The sequence below is a fragment of the Pelecanus crispus genome, chromosome 3, assembly GCF_030463565.1.
Source record: "Pelecanus crispus isolate bPelCri1 chromosome 3, bPelCri1.pri, whole genome shotgun sequence".
Lineage (NCBI taxonomy): Eukaryota > Metazoa > Chordata > Aves > Pelecaniformes > Pelecanidae > Pelecanus > Pelecanus crispus.
The window spans coordinates 47,366,556-47,386,523 of record NC_134645.1 but is presented as its reverse complement, the minus strand read 5'-3'; the positions used below and the strand labels follow the sequence as shown (position 1 = coordinate 47,386,523).

General features: G+C 53.5%; 2 protein-coding genes across 3 annotated transcripts in view; one reads left to right on the top strand and one right to left on the bottom strand.

Moving 5' to 3' along the window:
- Nucleotides 1–11,780, top strand: part of TJAP1 (tight junction associated protein 1) — a 40,795-nt gene extending 29,015 nt beyond the window's left edge. Inside the window, exons 6-13 of one of the 2 annotated variants that reach the window (XM_075706857.1) lie at nt 1,632–1,660; nt 2,794–2,955; nt 3,599–3,665; nt 4,131–4,160; nt 5,388–5,495; nt 6,216–6,299; nt 8,013–8,589; nt 8,659–11,780. In XM_075706857.1, coding sequence (XP_075562972.1) covers nt 1,632–1,660; nt 2,794–2,955; nt 3,599–3,665; nt 4,131–4,160; nt 5,388–5,495; nt 6,216–6,299; nt 8,013–8,589; nt 8,659–9,329 — 1,728 coding nt within the window. In that variant the 3' untranslated portion in view covers nt 9,330–11,780. Of the gene's footprint in view, nt 1–1,631; nt 1,661–2,793; nt 2,956–3,598; nt 3,666–4,130; nt 4,161–5,387; nt 5,496–6,215; nt 6,300–8,012 lie in introns of both variants that reach the window. The other variant, XM_075706856.1, reaches the window with a different exon arrangement.
- Nucleotides 11,781–14,020: 2,240 nt separating this feature from the next.
- On the bottom strand, nt 14,021–19,968 carry LRRC73 (leucine rich repeat containing 73). Its single transcript, XM_075708305.1, has 6 exons — nt 19,697–19,968; nt 19,090–19,250; nt 17,915–18,037; nt 16,576–16,676; nt 15,730–15,913; nt 14,021–14,091 (listed from the first exon to the last, which is right to left on the bottom strand). The coding sequence occupies exons 1-6, from the start codon at nt 19,966–19,968 to the stop codon at nt 14,021–14,023; spliced, it is 912 nt and encodes a 303-aa protein (XP_075564420.1).

The window sequence follows — 19,968 nt, the reverse complement described above, 5'->3', positions numbered from 1 at the left end:
CCCCCAGACCTCATGTTGTGGGTGCTTAATCACCAGAAGCTGCCCTCTTGTGGGTGCCACTCATGGCTGTGCTCCAGGTTGGGTATATCTTTCTGGGAGGAACCAGCTTCCCTTTGGCCCCAGAAGTTAGGAAGGTAGGAGCTGGTGCTGTTCTCCCCACTGCAGACTTCCCAGGTGTTTGCAGGCTGGAGGCCCTTCAGGCTGCAGGGCAGCTGCTCTGTTGTCAGGAGGTGTTGGGATGCTCCCAGTGCTTTGTGTGTGCCCTGTGCCTGGCTGTGTTGGGGTACTGGATCTTTGTATGATGGCTGTTTCAGGTCTTTGTAAGCCTTCTCTTTTCTCCAGCCTGCTTTGGGGCCATTGCCTTGTTTTAATAGGAATCATATTATCCGCTTTGCCTGGTCACTAGCATCTGGTATGTGTGTATTTGTGGGGGTAGGGGAGGCAGTTGCTAGATAATTCTGCATGAATTAATTACCATGTGGGGTCAGGATGTAAGAAAAGAATGGATTGATGCTTTGCCTTTAGGGATAGGAGGATGTATGCCTTAGGGACAGGAGGTAAGGACCATTCTTTTAAAGTGTGAATTGATGAAGGAAGCAGCCCTGTGATGTCTTAGGGCCAGGACTGGCGTGGTTTGCCTTCTGTAATATTGCTAGCAGCTCAACAACCTCATCCACAGGTTGAGTGGCATGGCCTCTTCAGCCTAGAGCTGGCTGTGACACTTAATGGACAATCTAAAGTGTGGCAGCACTTTGGGTTTGTGCAGTGCTGTTGGTACCAAGCACCAAAAATAATCCATGGTCAGCTTGGACTTTATGAGAATGGTCACAGTCTTGGGCTTTCACAGAAAGTACGGCTGCTTCTAGTGCTAATTAAATCACTCCCAGCCATGCTGGCAGGCAGCAGCCATCTCGCGGGTTGATACAGAGAGTGCAAAGAAAGTGAGAATAGCTGAGCCATGTGCCCTTGTCACTGCATTGTGTCTCCTTGTTCTGCAGGTCCCTGCTCCAGATATCTCTGGGGTTCTTGCCTGGAACATTAATTTCTTTCACAGGCTTTTCTGACCTTTGGTGTTTCTTCTGCTATCCCAGAATAGTTACAATGGCTGGTTTCAGGTCTGCAGAAAGAAACCCTTTTCACAGCGCAATCTGGGTGGTATAAATGGTAGACACATTTTTCAGCTCCCAAATGATTCTCTCATTCTTTTTGTGGGGCTTCAAGGGTGTTGTGGTTGCTGTGGTGACAATTTAATCCTCAGTGTATGCTGGCCTGTGAGATTCCTGCTGCCCACTAACTGTGGATGTGGAGGAAGCTGAAACACCAGCTAAGGTGATGATGTTACAAGAGATGCTGAGATTGCACCGTGGGAGAGTAAAGTTACCTAACTTGTGTGGTGGTTTCTAGTCTAGCTCTTCTACCCTGAACCAGAACACACAGTCTGTCTTGCTGTCGGACAGCTGAGTGGTGTGTACAGGTCCTAGCAGCTCTAAGCTTGCCTAGCATGACCTGTCAGAGCAGGTGAGGAAGAGTCACAGGTAGGGTCTGGCAACCAAGACACTGCCCTTTAGGACAGTGTAAGAGACCAACTCCTCCTCTGAAAGAATCTCACAGCTGTTTTCTTTCCTGTGCAGGAACCCTTGACGGATGCAGAAAGGATGAAGTAAGTGTCCTGCTCCCCCTTTATGCCTGTCATACTGCAACTGTGTGGGTGCTGATTCCTCACATCCTGCCTGTGCCACCTGCACAGTGAAGCTGACTGGCCCTGCGGGCTTTTCTCAGGTCCTCAGTGTTCTTGGGGCCATGTGGGCAGAGCTTTAGTCTGTGCCTTGCCAACCTCTGCCTTGCATGTCTCTTCCCCTGGAGGGGGAGGAAACACAGACCCCTAGTGCAGGTGCATGCAGAGGAGTTGGTGGGTGTGAAAGTAGGAGATGAAGCTTTTAATACAGGTGGAGGGAGGAGTGCCTTTTTTAACCCTTCTTGTTGTTGCCACTGTTTTGGTGTAAGCCACCAGAAGCAGTATGCAGAGGCCTGCTGCTGACTGAGGGTGATAGCTGAGCCCTTTGCTGGTGGTGGTGTGAGGCACAGACAGCTGCTAGCACTGAGCTTCAAGCCATAGTGAGGAGAAAGCTTGCCCTGCCAGAAAGAAGCTGTGCTTCTGGGTTTCTCTGAGCAACTGAGCACAAAGGAATGAAAAACAACAGGAAATCCTTCTGACCACCAGGCATGTCCTGGCTGGGGAAGAACAGAGCAGTTTGTGTTGGAATGGGGTTGACTGGCAGCTGTGATCACATCTGTAAACACACCCCATCACCTCTGCTTCTGGGCTTAAGGGTATATGGAGTTCTCTTTCCACCATGTATTAAAGATGTGAGGGCTTTTGAACAGTTTCAGGGGAGCAGAAGGTGATTTTACTCTTTTTGCCTTCAACTCTTCTAACCTAGACTGGGATAAATTATTGAGTGAGTTTCATTCACCAGTGAGGGACACTGGAGCTGCGCAGCTCATCTGGCTAGTGGGCTTTGTCCAAGCACTGTAACCTGAGAGTGAGCTGGGAGCCATGGCTGGCCAGCTGGCATGTGTTTCTTTGCCCCTGCTCCAAGAGAGTTCAAGTCTCCCTCTCCTGACAGAGATGCACCTCTTGCTGCATGTGCTGGAGTCTCCTGCCAGTTCAGTTCCTGACTTCCTGGGGCCGCTGTGTGGGCTCTTGGGCCCTAGAGCAGGGCAGCAGGGTGGGGGGGCTAGAGTGGAGTACCCCTTGTGCACTCAGTGGTACCTTGTTCCTGTGTGCCCCAGGCTTCTGCAGCATGAGAATGAGGAGCTGCGCCGACGGCTGACGTATGTGACTAACAAAATGGAGGCGATGGAGAGGGAGCTGGAGTCAGGTCAGGACTACCTGGAGATGGAGCTGGGCCAGAACCGTGAGGAGCTGGAGAAATTCAAAGACAAATTCCGTAGGTATGAAAAAGAAAATGAGAGGGGTAGAGTTAGAGAGATTCCTTCCATCAAGGACTCCCTTGGCTGGCGTGAGCAGGCTGTGCCCTGTTGTGTAAATCAAAGGCATGCCACTTCCTCAGAAGGTTGCACCCCCAGACTGTAGGGGAGTTGAGGGCTCTGCAGCTGTTACTCACTCCAGGGTACAGTGTAGGAATACTGCCAGTGCAAGGGGCTGACGACAACAACAGGGAATTCTTCATCTCTTGGATGTAAGGCAGGATCCAGCTTGGATGGTTACCCTGCATGTGCAAAAGGAGCCACTGAAGAAAATACATCACCACTTTACCTGAAAAGTACCTCAGTTAAAAATCAGTGCCAGTCACTGGTCGTATGCTTATACATGACATAGCTCAGAGGAGTCCTCCAAAGTCATTCACACCCTCCCCTGCAAGATCTTTTCACCCAGCCAGCCTCATTTTGCTTCCAGTAACTTGGGGTCTGAAGGCCATTATGTGGCAGAGGTGAGGCATAGTTAATATGTTTGGTTGTCTTAGTACTGTGAATACCACTCTTTCTGAACTTGTGGAGTTGGTGGTTTGCTTGGCAGCTATGAAGGGGACTTGAGTGCCTGAGATCCATTCCCATGTATATCTTGTTTCTGTAGGCTGCAGAACAGCTACACTGCTTCCCAGAGAACCAACCAAGACCTGGAGGAGAAGCTGCATGCCCTGGTAAGTGCCCTATTAAGACATTACAGAGAGGAGATGGAAGAGGCCTGTGTTTTAGGAGCAGATGGGGGAAGGGGTCCTGGCTTTACCCAGCAGATGTGGCATTGGGTGAGGGCTGAGATTCTGGCCATGACCATCTACTCCCCATTCTGGCTGGTGTCATGAACTGGTTTCTTGATTTACTGAGCCCCTACTTGGTCATGCACATGAGCTTTGGTTCCCCACAACATAATTGCATGGTATTCCGTCATGTTGCTTCAGTCCCTCTCAAAATGCCAGGGGTGTGTCAGCCAGTCTTGGGGTGGTCATCCTGGGAGGACGGGGGCATTCAGAGCAGAGCCAATGTGCATGTATGTCTGTTGTGTGCATTCATAACACTCATGGCTGTTTCTTTTCTCTCCCTCCCCCTCTCTCTCTTTCTTCTCCCCATGCTGCCGCTGGCACACGCTGGGCGCACTCACCTCTCAGGCCTCTCTCAGCCAAAGCTGGATTTTTGCAGTTGCGTCTTTTCGTTTGTGTGTTTTTCCTTTTTCCTCTTTACGTGTCTCAGCCTGTTGGTTTCATTGTCAGTCCCACATAGACCATCCCAGATGGAGGGGCCCCAGCCCTCGTCCAGCCAAGGGCTCACCTGGTATCCAGCAGCTGCCCGCAGATGCAGCAGGTCCTAGCTTGCAGTGCTCCATCTTAAGAGCGTTTGACTCTGAGCCAGCTGGAGCATGGCGTGCTGGGAAGTGGTGCCCATAAACTGTGGCACTGCACAAGATGTGGATGGCTGTGAGCCTTGTTTGCTCCCTTTCCTTCCCCTTCTGGGCTGTGAGCAGGCAAGTCAAACAGCTGAGATGCTGATTGCCTCCATGTAGCCCAGGATGAGATTTTTTTGGTTCTAGCACTTGAATTTCTTGGATTAAGATTCATTGTGCTGGTGCCTGAAGAGACCGCATATGTGGGAAGCATTGCCCTCCCCTACCCCGTTGTGTGTCACTGTGCTGTATGCCCAACGCACAGCTGGGCTCTGGTGGTCACAGCCTCAGAGCAGAATGGGGAGGTGTTGAAGGAACTTCTTGAGAAGAGGATGGCTTCATTGTTCTGAGCTGTTGCCCCTCTCTGCTGTTACATCTGGGTCTCTGTCAGCCCTGTACCTGAACTGTTAGGGAGTGCGAAGAGGCAAGATTGCCTGCTTTAGGAAAGGCAGTAACTGAGCTCCAGATGAAGCTGCACAGGTCTCTTTTCTTACTAGAGTAAGGCTTGAGCTCTTTCAAGATGGTGCCCTCTCCCTGCCAAACAAACTTTTTGGACATTCAGCATGGACTGCTGGATCTTTATGGGCAGTATTCTCATTCTGTTGCCCCAGAGAAGAGGGCTAGGTATCACAAGCTCAGAGGTCTTTGCTGCAGGATGGGATTGACTGGTTGAAACCACTAGCTTTCCACCAGGCACAGTGTGAACGAGGGCAGAGAGGAAACATGGTTGTGCTGCAAGAAGAGATACTGCATTAAGGAGGTTCAAACTCAACCTGTTGTCTCTGTAACTAGCAGAGTGGCTGGCTCTGTTTGGCCTTTGGAGTCCCTCCCTTGGTGAAGAGCCAGGCTGCCCCCTTGTCTGTCTGTCTGGAAGTTTTTGTATCCTAGCTGAACATGTCATTGTGCTATGCTTGGGCTGAGGTGGGTGGTGAAGCCAGGTTTTTCTGTGCTGGGCGGATTTACACCTGGTGTTCTTGCATCCCAGATTAAAAAGGCAGAGATGGACCGCAAGACGCTGGACTGGGAGATTGTAGAGCTCACTAATAAATTGCTTGATGCCAAAACCACCATCAATAAGCTGGAGGAACTCAATGTAAGTGTCAGTCTGCAAATGGCTATGGAAGTGTGTGAGGTGTGGGCTTTTCCTCTTGTTCAAAGTCCTTAGTGTAAAGGAACACATGAATGACTTCAATGTGTATGAAAGTGAGGGAGCTGCACACAACAGTAGGGACAGACAAACAGAAAAGTGTCTGAGGGGTTGAGCAAGGAAGAACTGATCTTCAAGTTTGTTGTATTTGCTCTTTTGAGCTTAGGGTTTAAACTGTGTCCAGGCTATATGAACAGAGGGGTCATTTACTCTGGAGCTGGGAGGGAGCTGATGCCTTTTCTACACCATTAATATAGAAGTTCCTGGATCTGGCGCTTGTTTCTATTAACTGCTCTCAACTCCCTCCATTCTGTCTGCAAGATGCGTGACATCAGGCAGTGTCTTCAGGCATGGCTGAGAGCTCTGGGATGGGATAGCAAATTTGGTGGGACTTCTGGAGGTTATTAAAATCCTCAGAGGGAGAGGGTGTTGATACACTGACAGAGTATATGCCTGGAGCAAGGGCTGGAGTTGAAAGGGACACCTTGGCTGTGTTGTAAGAAAATACACAGGGGTGTGGGAAGGAGGGCATGGCAGGTGCCCTTATGAGTGACTCATCGGATGCCACCTCCTGCTTCTGTTCAGGCAGCATCTGGTCAGGTGGCACCTTTTCAGGTAAGAGATTGGGTCAGTCTGACACTTGCACACCTGTGCCCTTTCTTGCAGGAACGCTATCGACAGGACTGTAACCTTGCAGTACAGCTGCTCAAGTGTAACAAGTCCCACTTCAGGAACCACAAGTTTGCTGACGTGAGTAGCAGTCCTGCTGAGGTGGGGAAGAAGGGCTCATGGTCTCTGCCTGCATCTTGCTTTCTCCAGCTTTCTCTGCAGGGCTGCTGGTCTCATCCTTCAGCCTCAGACAGAATTGAGGGGGGGGCTCCTGTTCCCAGTCCCACTGAGAAGGCAGCACAGAGCCTCTGCCAGCTCCTCTTTCATGCCAGCTCCATTTCACAGCTCAGCCAGGAGTCGTTATAAAAAGCACAATAACCTTGAATTTGATAGCCTGCTGGGTGCCTGATGGGAGCTGGCAGGAGGACAGACCTCTCTCTTACCCTGCTCTGTCCCCTTCCCTTCCTCACCTGGCCACATGGAAGGGCCTTCCTTCCTGATAAGGAGTCAAGCAGCAGTAGTCTGGCCCTGCTTCGATACTTTCTCTGAGGAGAAACGTGGTAGGCAGCGTTCAGGGTGTCTTTTAGGCCTCCTGAATGGGATAAGTTGGTACCAACTCATACTCACCTTTGTGGGGTCTGTTAAAGCTCATCCTGCCCTCGGGTTGGGCAAAGATAGAGTTTAGGCCTTTCATTATTAGTAGCATCACTTCTTTGGTTGGATGTATCATTCAGGCCCTTACCCCAACTCTCTCTTTGCTGTACCCCTGGTCTCCATCCCTTCTTATGTTCCTCTCAGCAAAACCATGTGCTTGTCTTTTTTAAGTTAGCAGGTGACCAATTTGTCACCCTCCCCCTCCCCCATCGTGTCTCAAATTAGCACTCTTGAGGTCAGTGTATCAGTTACTGCTGGGGTAACCTTGACATCTCTCCCAGCTGTCTCCCCTCCCTGGAGCTTTGAATTCTGCCCCCCAGGGCGCTGCGTCCCACGTGGCTGCCACTGCAGGGGGGCTGGTGGTGAGCAGTTGTGCAGACAGTCTGCCTCACAGCCAGCTGTTGTCACGCAGTGTGTGCTGCATCCCCAGCTTTGGATGCAGTTTCCTTCTGGCTGTGATGGGACAGACCTTGGTGTGCCACTGCATGGCTTGTGGAGCTCTGCTCTCCACTTCATGCTCTGCATGGGTGTGGTGACCAAGATGAGGGCAGCTTGGCAGGGTGATGAGGAGAGCAGTAGTGCCCGTTTGCAGGACAAGGAGCAGTGCTTACCCCCTGTTGACACCCGGTCCTGGAGCTTTGGTAATAAACCCCACGCTTGCCTCTCTGAAATGTAGAGAGTAAGGAAGTGGGATGAGGTGGTGGAGTTGGTGGGAACAAGGGAAGTCATCGATTCTGGTCTGCGGGCCAGCTGCCAAGGCAGCATGGCTGCAATTACTGCATTCGGGGAGCACTGCGGATCCCAGCACTGGGGGCTGTTGAGTCACTTCAGTGCAACCACCGGCTGATTTTCCACAGATCAATAGACGCCTTTCTAGCATGTGCTGGCTGGGTCTTGTCTCTGTGCTCACAGGCGTTGGGGACTCAGCCCGTGTGCCGTATTTTCTTGTTCTCTTCGCAAAATGGGGCCTGTGAACCATGGCCTAGAAACATGACTGGTGAGACAGCTAAAGAGTCTTGTTAGTCCCTCGTGGGGCAGATGTGCTTTGGAAAGAGATACCTTTCTCAAGGCAAGGTAGGTGAATGTTAAGGTCAAGATGAGTGCAAAGTACACATGAAGGTTATTTGGAAAAAGCAGATTATTTGGAACTAAATGGCTTGCATGGCAGCCCCCTTCTAATGTCCTTCTCCTTCTCCCTAGCTTCCCTATGAGCTGCAGGACATGGTCAATAAGCATTTGCACAGCACTCAGGAGTCCGCAGGCCCTGGTCAAGAGGCAACCCACACCTTGGCTCCATCTGATGTTGTGCCCACCTCGGTTATTGCCAGAGTCTTGGAGAAACCAGAATCTCTGGTTCTGAATTCAGCCAAGTCTAGCAGTGGCAGCTGTCCCATGGCTGAGGATGTCTTTGTGCATGTGGACATGAGTGGAGCCCCTCCTGATGCCTGCAACAGCGCCGGGCAGATGGGGAAGGAGGGAGGAGATACGGGGAAGCAGCAGAATGGTGGCTGCAAGCCACAGAGCAGTGTGGAAAGCATGCCAGAGGAGGTGCCTGCCTTTGAGAAGCTAAGCCCGTACCCTACACCCTCGCCTCCCCATCCTATGTATCCTGGGCGCAAAGTGATTGAGTTCTCTGAGGACAAGGTAAGAATCCCAAAGAACAGCCCCCTGCCCAACTGCACATACGCTACGCGCCAGGCCATCTCCCTCAGCCTGGTACAGAGCGAAGATGAGAGCTGCGACAGGCACCGGACGCTCCCCAACAGCCCTGCTTCAGAAGGGCGCCGTTCAGCCTCCAGCTGTTCCTGTCAGCAGTCCCCCAAAGCAGCCAGGGCTCATGGCTCTTCCCAGAGCAGCCCATTCAGCAGCCCTCCCCAAATCCCGAGTGCATTTGCCAGCTCTGCCAGCTCTGAGGAGGACCTGCTGGCCAATTGGCAGTGTATGTTTGTGGACAAGGCACCCCCCACCTCAGAGCGGGTGCTGATGAACCGCACAGCCTTCAGCCGTGACACAGCCACTGAGCTCCAGAAGAGGTTCAGCTGCTCCATGCAGGAGCTGGGTAGGGCAGCCTCGGCTTACTCAGATGGTGAGGAGTCTGCACAGAGCTGCAGCTGGACCGTGAGCCGGGACTCGAGTGTGGACACAGACAGCACCGAATCCAGAGCCCGCAGGAGCCATTTGTCTTCAGACTATGGTACAGATTTCTCCCAGGATGAAGCCCAGAAGCTGTTGCAGGAAAGCGGTGGAGGCACTGCTGAGCCTGGAAGCCCCTCACCAGAGAAGCACAAGGATTATGTGGACCTTGGCTTGCCTGAGAGCCCAGCTGAGGAGAGAGAAATGTTGCTCCAAGGAAGCAAGGAGAGCAACCAAGGAGGTGCCCAAGAGGAAAGTGGAGAAGGCAGGGTCAAGCCTCCCTTCAGTCGGCCGCACCGCAGCCCCAAGAGGATGGGGGTCCACCACTTACATCGCAAGGACAGTCTGACGCAAGCCCAGGAGCAGGGCAACCTTCTCAGCTGAGGCAGGGCAAGAAGCAGCCGCGCTGCAGAGCTGTAGGATGCCTCCATCTGTCCACCTTCTGAGGGAGAAACCTCCCTTAGTACCCTCCTGCTGGAGGGGCTCTGCTCTGAAATTTTATATTTATTCTCCTCTTCTGCTACCTGGAAGAGCTGGGGTCCCCCTTCCCCAGTACCTCAGACCCACAGTACTAGCACACACAGTGTGCAGAAGCACACCCACTGCCCTGGCACACTCGCAGCTCTCTTCACAGCCTCACACTGGTGCCTGTACCAGAGCTTGTTCTTGGTACCCCTCGTCCTGGTGCCTGTGCCTCTTTATGCTTGCACCTTCCTTCCCCCTTCCCACTCAGGTACCTGGGGCCCTGGGTGCTCTCATGCTGGTTGCCCGCAGCTGCTCTGCTCTCTTTTAACTTGTGCCAACAGGGCAGAGTGCCTGTGTGGTGGTGTCTAATTCCTGGGAGCCTGCAGGGGATGTGAGTGGGGCATGAGGAGTCTCCCAGCGGATGGCTCTGGGCCCCTGGGGATGTGCTGAGATTGCTGGTGTCTCATTTTCCTGCTGGGTTTTGTTTTCCCCAGCTACCCTCTGGGTGGTTCTCCAGAATCTGCCTCTGCAGGTCCCCATCACTTGGCTCCTGCGTCAGGCTCAGCACCCGGCCCCCGCTGAGGCAACGCATGGATGCTGGTGCTGTGGCATGGGGCACGGGTGCTGTCTGCCGGGGTGGTTCGGGGAGGCACTGCCCGCTAGGTGCTGGGGTTTGTGTTTGTGTGTCTCTTCCCTCACACCTCTTCCCCCGCTCTCTGTGCTGTTGTTTTGTTTGAATGGTGCTGATGCTTTGCTCTTGGGTGGGCTTCTTTCTTCTTTCCAAGCCTTTGGTTTTGGGGTGTATTGTTTTTTCTTTCTCCCCGCCCTGCATAAACAGACACAGCCGTTGGCAGCCAGTCTGATGCCTGTGTTGAGGGTGTGTTGAGGAGGCTCAGCTCTTAGAGCTGTGCTTCCCTCTGATCCTGGCCTGCAGCCTGCAGAAACCCCTCCAGACTTGAGAACAAGGTCTCACCTCAGGCGAGCAAGGCGTGAAGGATGCTACTGGGCTTTTCTGGGCAAGGCTCGGTGCAGGGCTGGCAGGGACGCGAGGGCAGCGTGCTGAGGAGCTGCTCCGTGTAGACACGCTACCTCACGGCTTGGCAGCAGCCCTTTGCCAGGGTTTCCTTGCATGCCCCCTTCTCTGGGGGGCTCCAGGCTGGCTCTGGTGTCTCTCCGGGGCCTCCCTTTCTGGGTAGGGCCTCTCTGCGTGTTTTTCCTAGTGTAGCGTGATACTGTGTGACTTTTCTTCTCAGTCTTGTGTGCTTGGTGTCTTGTTGTGGGGGGAGGGAAGGGGAGAGGTCTGTAGATGTAGGTATTTTTTTTGAGGGCTTACAAAGTCCGGGCGTCCTGTTTTAATTTTGTCCTATGCCCTCGTCTGTCTGGTGTTTCTCGACTCCCCTGGGGGTGCAAGGCAGAGAATAGCCTAGTTCCCTGCACCATGCCCCCCTCAAACCCTGCTGGCTGTCCTCAGCCTGCTGTCTGGTTTTTGAGTTGGGTTTGTGTTGTCCTCCCACCCTACTCAATGAGGGCTCTTCACTGGGCTGTAGGAGAGCAGCCCTGTGTCCAGGAGGGAGCTCCCATTCATATGTGTACAGCAAGATGTGCAGGCAAGAGCTGCCTGGGGGCCCTGCTCCCCTCCCCAAACCCCTGTCTCTGCAGAGGGCTTGCAGCTGGGGCCAGCCAGGGCTTCAGCTCGAGCCTGGAGGCTCCTGGGCCTGTGAAAGGGAGCTGCAGGCCTCTCTGGCAGCTGTGTAGGTTGCTTTATGTATCCTGGCTAGAGCTGCTGCCTACACGCTCGCCTTGTTTCCCGCCTCGAACAGTTGTGGAGCTGGATGCCACCCTCTGGCGAGGAGGTGGGACTCGGTATTTCACTACAGTATTTTGCTTGATACCTGTGCAAACAGGCTGGTGCGGAGAGCAGGAGCCTCCTCTGAGCCTGCAGGGTGTTCATCTCCCCTGTCCTGAATGTGGTGGTGGGGTCCTTGCGTTTGCTCTCATCAGCCACTCGCTGCTGCATTTCTTCTGTTCTTCTGCAGCGTTGCTGAGGGGCTTGCACCTGCAGCAGCTGCCAGCTCCTGCCTCACGGACATCACCTGGGGTTGGGTGCTCACTGAGTGAGCTCCTCTGGCTCTGAGGCTGCTGGTGGCCTGCCTGTGGGACAGCACAGCCGCTTGGGCAGTGGGGGAGGCATTGCCCCTCAGGGCTCAGCCCCATCTCCCCTGAATCCTGGCAGCTGGTCAGGGGACAAAACCCACTCTTGCTGAAGCAGCTGGTGCTGATGGTGCTGGGCAGAGCCAGCCTCCCTCTGCTTTTTGGTCAAGGTAGACTTAAAAGCAAAACAGTGGAGAAATGGAGGGGTGGCAAAGGGGTGCCCGATGCCTCACCAGATGCTTCTGCTTCCCAGCGTTAGGCTGCTGGCAGAGGTTGAGAGGGAGCAGCAGCCTCAAGAGGAGCAGAGCCCTCTCCCGGCAGGCACGGTGCCTGCCCTCTGCGCTCCCGCTCACCTGCAGCATTGGCTCTGGGGCCTTCAGCTGACCCCACGTTCAGTGTCCCAACTCCAGACTGTTAATCTGTAACTAATGTGGGGTTTTTTTCTGAAATTTTCAAACTGATGTATATTTTAAGACCAGAAATAAACTATTTTAAAAGTAGGTGGCAATGGCTATGGTGTTCTCTCTGTTGGTTAAGACCTGGACTGGACCGATCCTTTCGTGGTACCATGTCCCAAGTTTGCTGAACTGCGTGTGCCACCCATGAGCTCTCCCATGGAGAGCGATCCTGTGACCTGTTAGCTTTCCAGGAGGCTGTGAATTCATTGGTCATCCTGAGTGGCCCCTTTAGCAGCAGCCTGGTTCAAGGTGCTTGTACAAATCAAGCTATCTGTGCTGGAGAAAAGGCACAGTCCCAGGCAAGGAGTGATGTGTGGGATGAGCAGTGTTTCACTTCTGTAACTGTATGCAAGCTCTGAAAACTGCTCTCTGGGTCTGAATGTAGACTGTCAGCTCAAAGGTCATACTGAGCCAGCATCCACTGTTCACAGGAGCACTCGTGTCATTTTTGACTCAGAAGATGAGAGTGGCTTAAAAAAGGGCAAACTACTTAACCAGGCAACTTTGTTTTTTAATGTTTCTCGATGTGGGCAATTTTCATGTTACTTAAAAGCTGTAGAGGCTAGGCTTGTCAAAACCTCTGCAGTGGAGCTTGTGCTGTAAGCAGCCTCAGTGTTACTCATAAAATTCTGCCTACCCCATTTCAAGTATTTTGCTGGCTGTCCTTCTGTTTGCCAGGACACAGATCAAAGACATCCACATGCTGATCTAAAGTAGGATGAGGTGTAGCTAATCCTTCTAGTATTTGTTGGTTTTCTTGAAGCCCCAGCTCTAAGAGCCATGTGAGAGTATCAGTTCTCCATTTCAGAAACTGAGTTATGTGGGAACATGTAACATACCCCCTCCCTGGAGTTCATAAGAGTTTTATAATTCTAGTGGCAGTTATTTTGTGTTTTTATTTTGTGTGGGGAGGCAGGATTGGGGTAGACTGGATGTACCGCAGATAGGAAGCCCTCCAAACCTGGGAGGGAGTTCCTGTAGGATGCTGCTATGGGCATTTGGAAGCATTTCCTTTTCATGTTGAGTGGTGCTGCAGAGGTCAGAGGGCTGTGGTGAAAATTCCTCCACCTGCCTAGTTATGCTGCCTGTGCTCTGCTGACCTAGGTGTATGCAAAGCGTAACACAGGAAGAGGTTTTTGTTTCTTTGTCCCTGTAATTAATGATTTTATTCTGTGTTCCCTTGAGTAGCAGCTGCTGCCACAATTTAATCTTCCAGCCTAATCCAAGCCTTGAAACACAATCTTCCTTGCCCAGCCGCAGCAAGGGGCACTTGGCTGAGCAGTGAAACCTGCAGTGCTGGTGCGGGCTGAAGCCTTCACCAGAGGGTGCATGGCTGGTGCCAAGCTCCTTGCAGATGGGCTCTAATCTAGCCCCAGCCATCTACCTCCTGGGCAGAGGGAAGGCCTGGGGGTCAGCAAATTGGGCTATGACCAACCTCCCTCCAGGGCCAGGTGAGCATCATGGAGAACCTGCCCCTGAGAGGACAGAGAAAGCCCGTGAGCCTCCAGCACAGCCCCTGCCCGCTCCTGCCAGCGGGCAGCTGCCGGTACCTGTCTGTGTCTGTCCCACCGAGGGCGCAGCGTGACGGAGGCTCACGCCACTGAGAGTGGTGCCACGTCTGTGACTTTTATAAAACTCTTCATCGCGACAGCAGTACAAGCAATAGAAAGAACATCTCTTATACACATCTGAATAAATACAGCCTGCACCCTGCGGGCACAGCCGGGTGCGGGGGGGAGGCAGGGCAGCGTGAGCTACACATGCAGCGACTGGACTGGACAATCACAAGCGGCCAACGGGGCGTGTGACAACACAGAGACATGTGTAGAGATTCGCTCGGACCAGGCTCCGGTGCTCAGACAGCCGAGAGAGGCATCAACAGGACATGAAATGTGTGAGAAGACGGCTAGGGCAGCCCACCAGAGGCGGGGGGGCTGGCAGACGCACGCTCTCCCAGTGGGCACGGTGTTCTTCTCAGCAGAAGCAGGCAGGGTAGCCCAGCTACATTTCTGTTTCTGCTAAGAGGCTGTCACCGAGCCCTGACGTCATTAGGACCATTTGGGAGCTGGAATCTGTGGAGAAAAGGAGAAAACCATGAGCCGTTTGGGCTGCTGGAGAGTGCCAGAGCTGTACTCCAGATCCAGAAGTGAGGGTGAGGAATTAGAGTGCCGCAGGGTGGGAAGCGAACTGCTGAGAGGATTGTGAGATTAAGTATTAACTAGGTCTACTCTGGCCACGCAGCAGAACAGAATCAATGTTTGGGGAGGGGGGGAGGCAGCAACAGCAGCAAGAGCCCAGGGTGGGGATCTGGATTTGTTATCTTGGCTGTCGAGAGGAACATCAGCTCTAAATCCTCTGCACATACACTTGCAGGTGATGCTGGTTGTGCTGACCCAGCCCTGCCCTTACCCAGTCCTGTGCAGACCTTTACATCTGCACTCACCAAGTATCTTTTCAGCTAGAGAGACGGCATCCAGCTGGGACGGGCTGGCAGGCTGCAAGCCAACCAAACCCATGTAGGGTGGTGGTGTTGTCTTCCCAAGAACAGGGAACGCAGCGGGTGAGCAGCCATTTTATGGCAGCAGAGGCCTGGAAATCCTGACTTTCTGCGCTGCATGAAAGGAGGGTTTGTCCAGCCCTCCCTGCCTGCCTCAGGAAGGTGAGGGCAGCTTGCTGGCTATGTGTCGGCACAGAGCACCAGCCAGGAATGCTGCGACTCTCCCCATGCCAAATATATCAGCTGCAAGGAGGATGGGCACACACAGGAAGTAAGAAACTCAGCAGGGTACCAGTTTCCCATCCAGAAGCCTTTTTACACAGAAGAAAATTTGTTTTTTCCTGGATGTGAGGGAGGAGATCTTTAGTGCCCATGTGCTTCAGATCCAGAGTCCTACGCGTTCAAAACTGCTGCGTGGGATCTCTATTTTGGGGATCAGTTTCTGGAAACTGGATCCAAAACTTGGCCAGAGCTGTCAGTAAAGGATTTTTATGGCTCTAGTAAATGAGGATCCAGATGTTTTGAGGCCCAGGGAGTGGTTGTGCTTGTCTGCTGCTGGTCTGATACAAGAATTGGGAGGAGGGAAGGACAACTAAAGGTAAAAAAAAAAAAAACCAAAAAAACCCCAAACCAGCAGGATCACAAGGTAGGCATGACAATATGCAGTATCATATATACAAACAATACACAACAGGCTACTGCTATCTGCATAGTATACCTTTTTTCTGTTACAAACAACAGACAGGCTGTGGCACCTGGCTAACCCTTCATACGTTTGGGATGCAGTGCTAGGTGTAGCTGATGCTGTGTGGATTGCAGGGAGGTTCTGGAAGCAGTGAGGAATGACACAAGTTTTGGCTAGGATGTCTGGCAAAGGCCCCCGAGATCTTTAATGCTCCTGCCCTTGAGTTTTAAGACTTTGCACAAAGATTTCGTTCCTGCAGCATCAGGGAAAACGCCTCTGAGGTACCGTTTCCACTCTCTGCAGCAACTGCATTGTCCTTGGAGGCTGCCCTTCCAAGCTTGGCTCAGCCCAACGCTATTTAACATGAAGGTCACACCTGGAGGCTGTCTGGATTCCAGTTCACAGGGAGAAGGGACAGACCCCATTCACCAACCCCACCATGAGAGACCAGTAGCGTTGGAAACACCCCAGACACCCCAATTCCTGCCTGACAGCCCCTGCCCGCAGCCCAGGTCTCAGAACTCTTACTGTTCTGGCAGATCCAGGGGTTCTTCTCCCTGGCTGTGACTTCGCGAGCCTCCATCTCCTCCTCTTCCTCACCCTCTGAGAGCAGGTCAGATATCTGCTGCTGCAGCTCAGGACTAATGTTGTTCTCCGCCAGGATGAGAGTCCGTAGGGCTGTGGGATAATTCTCTACCATGTCCAGCAAGGTCTGGGCAGAGAGCAAGATAAACAGGCTGACAAACAGCACAAACAGCAGCTAGGCTGAGCAGAGCGAGCTTCAACTGTCTCCCTGCAAACTCCAGCCCTCCTCTTCTTACCTCTACTTTCCCTTGGCCTTGACTTCCCTTCGCCAGGCTTTCTGTGAGTCTGAAGACTTCCTATCTTTCTGTAGGAAGAGCTGAGCCTGGATTTCCTCGCTCTATCTAAAGAGGAAGGGACTGCTCTACACCCTGTTGCTGCCACATACCGAGGATACTTCCCTCTTACACTGGGAGCTGGGGCTCTGAGAGGAGAGCCTGGGCTACCAAGCCTTGTCCCCTATCTGTCCACAGAGCTTTAGCTCGGATCCTCAGTCACTCGTCCAACCCCTTACTTCTTCCAAGAAAACCAAACTACAAATAGAGCCACGTGTTTCTCCTTGCTGACTTGAGGGAGATCCAAGAGCCCTAGCTCAGAGCTGTGGCTTAGGAGCTCCTGCTGTAGCTGAATGCAACGGGCCAGGGGAAAACAGCAGCACCCTTGGGCACAAGGAGGGAAGGGGACTCAGGCAGATGATGGAGGCAGGTATAGGTCCTAGGGCATCTATAGACAGCCAAGACCTATGCCCTTGAGACATCAGTGATGCTGTAGAGCAACTGTAGGCTCTCATACCTGGGCTGACTGGTTGGTAAGTCCTGTTCCCTCCAAGTCCAGAACTTCGAGGGTTCTACTGGAGGCCACAGCGACAGCGAGCATCCCTGCTACTTGGTCACCTGTGGGAGAAGCAAACCAGGGCTGTCAGCAGTGCCTGCCTTCCCTCATGTAATACCACATGTCCTCATGGGCCTGGGGCTGTCATGGAAACATCCTCTCAGTATTTCTGCCATCAGACAACCTCTAAACCTCAGTTACCTCGGGGGCGGGGGGAAGCTGTTAACTGAGAAAAGAGACAAAGTAAAGGTGTACCATTTTGTGGTTATGGGAGCAGTCACTGATTGTCAGGGGGAACATGAAGGAACACAGTGAAATTGTTTTTATTCCCCGAGGAACCATATCTTAAATCTCCTTCCTACTCAAGGATGCAAGGGCCTTTAACAGTCCCTGTAAGGCATCCCAGACCCAGAATAAGAAGCTGAATACCTCAGTCGAGGGCGAGGTTGGAGCCAGGCAGAGGACTCTGCACCAGCTGATGGAGTGCCTCTCTGGAAAGGGAGCAGACTTTTGGGGGTGGACGCAGGAGGACCAGCAGCACTAAAGATTGATGCTGGTGAAGAGACAAGACTCCAGTGTGTTCTCCTGACATCCCCAGCAAGTGCCAAGATACTGTACAACTGTGACACCTTCTCTAGGAAAAAGCCCAGGCTGCTGTCAGGAAACACCCTCAGGCCTTTCCTGACCAAGAGGAGGTACCTGGTCAGACAGACGGGGCGTGGAGGGAGGCTCTGTTTCCAGACAGGGTGAGGAGGGGAGTGCCCAGTGCCCTGCTGATGCTCAGGGAGGCATGGCTGGGTCTCCTCCTCACCACCTTGCAGCAGAGCTGGAGAGAGTTGGTTTCTATGGCAACGAGTGCCAGGCTCTCCTCCTCCTCCTCCCTGCTCCGCTGGGAAGATGAAGGGGGGGGGTGTGCTGGGACATATTGCATCTGCCAAGCCAGCATCAGCGCCCAGGGCTTCGGGAACAGGGGAGATGTGAAGGGTCAAACGTGACGACAAAGGCGGTGGAGCGAGCAAGGCACAACCTTATTTCTGCACCTCCCCACTGGGCACGGGCCGCCTCACACAAGCAGAGCAGCAAGGCTGGCTTTCCCTACAGCTGAAGGTATGTCTGGCAGGGTGAACTTGCTGCCGGGGACCTTAAGGGACCTATGCAAGAAACTGCCCCATCCTGCTGGTGATGTTCTGCCACCCTTCTAGAGCTTGGTCCCTGGCCACCCACCAGTGCACATCGCACAAATACTGAGAGGCAGGAGTGCAGCGTCCCCTGCTCCTCCTCCCTGCCCCCCCCAGCTTACCTAGGGGGTTGTAGTCCAGGTTCAGCACGCGGAGCTGTGAGCTGTGAGCCACTGCAATGGCCAGGCGTCCCCAGCCTTTGCTTGTGACGCCTGGGTTGGCGCTCAGCGTTAGCTCTTTGAGGCCTGGAGAAGAGCGAGAAGCCAAACCAGAGCCTTAGGGTCACCAAAGCAGTCTCAGGAGAACTAGTTCAGCTAACCAGAACAGCTTTGAGTCATGTCCCCTGTACTCCAATGGGCTAAAGGGTTTGGTTTGCTCTGACAACTGTCATCACATATTTCATTGATCAATTAAACAGTTCACTGCCTTCAGCAGTAGCCCTTCATTTGCCCATGCTGTGACTGCCCCATTTCTCTGCTCTCCCAGCCTGTGTCCTCCTTACCCTAAATAGCAAACACAATGGAAACAAGGGGTGTGCGAGGTGACTGACCAGGAGAAGGAGGTGGCACAAGGTGACAGGTTGGAAAGAGGATAACACAGACAGTAGGCTCTGAAGCCTGTACCTGGGAGGGGAGGCCAGCAGAAATAACAGCATCAGCAGCACTGAGCACACAGAGGAGAAGGTGCTGGGGAGAGGTGGAAAGCACTTCGAGAGTCAGGAGAGAAGGGTGGTGTTACCTCAGCACATGGTGTTACCTCAGCACATGCCAACTCTCAGCTTAACTGGCCCACTGGCCTCTGATCACCAAAGATTATCCCCTGCAAAGATCTGAGTCTTGGCACTAAGGCTGTGACCACGCAACTAGACACAGAGCGCACCCACAAGCAGGGACAATCCCCAGGCACTAACAATAAAACCAAGTGCTGAGGTGGGGGCACACCATACATTTATCTACGGTCATTATCAACACGCAAATGCAAAATAATAAATTCAAAGTCCAAGCTGTCCCCTTCTCCAGTTTCAAATGCTCCTGTCATGAACCAGAAGAAACCTGTTGGTCCCTGAGCTCCAAACTGCCAGCAGGACAGATCAATAGCAGAAAGCCCATGCCTGCCCAAGGGAACCACTCCTCTATTGCTTGGCTTTTCTGCTTTACGTAAGTTGAGGAAAGAAGTTCCTCAGCCCAGACAAACTACAGAGCCTGCCTCCTCCAGGGCTGAGGATTTACTGCTGCATGTATCTGCTCCATGTGAAGCTCCACTGGTCACTGTGCAGCCCACAACCCCTGGTGCTTACCGGACTTGGCCCCATCAGGCGGCAGGAGCCCACAGATGAGGTTGATGCCTTCATCACCCAGCATGCAGTCTCCTAGATCCAGAGCCACCAGCGAGGGGTGGATGGAGAGAGCAGGGTTGAGGAGGGCCAAGCCTGCATCTGTCAGGGGACTCCCATGGAGGCTGTGCAGGTAAAAGGGAAAATTACTAAGCAGCCTTCATCCTGGGGGCTAACTAACCCAACGGGGAGGGAGAAGCAGACGAAATGAGGAGGATGACAAATCCTAACCCCAGGTGGGGAAGAAGCGCTGGGAAGCCTCTGCCACGAGGGTCAGCCAGCTGCTACGGTGACCCTCCTCTCCTAGCCGGGGACGAGGGGGTACGGGGGATGCCAGCGAGGCCGCCCAGGTTGGAGGGGCCGGGATGCGAAGCCAGGGCCGTGCCCAGCCGGCGGGCGCAGAGGTGGCTCCCTCCCAGGCGGGTGAAGGGCGAGGGGTTACCCTCTGCAACGTCAAGGGCGTTTTTCCTCTGACGAGACTTAGATTCAGCTGCGAGCCCCCGGAAGACCCGTCCCTGCTCGGGAGGTGGCCAGGGGCACCCCCCGCAGCCCCCCGCCCCGCTGTACTCACAAGAGGGACTGGACGGAGCGGTTCGTCTTCAGGGCCTCGGCCAGCTGCTTGACGCGGTTGATGTTGGAGACGATGCCCAGGTTGAGGTTGAGCTGGGCCAGGGAGCGGGACTCGGCCGCCCCCCGGCAGACGTGCCCGAAGTCCCGCTCGGAGAGCTGGCAGCCGCGCAGCGACAGCAGCCGCACCGAGTTCTCCCGCAGGCTCTCGCAGATGTCCCGGATCTCCGCGCCCGACAGCGTCTCCCCGGAGATCTGGATGGACCCCGGCAGCAT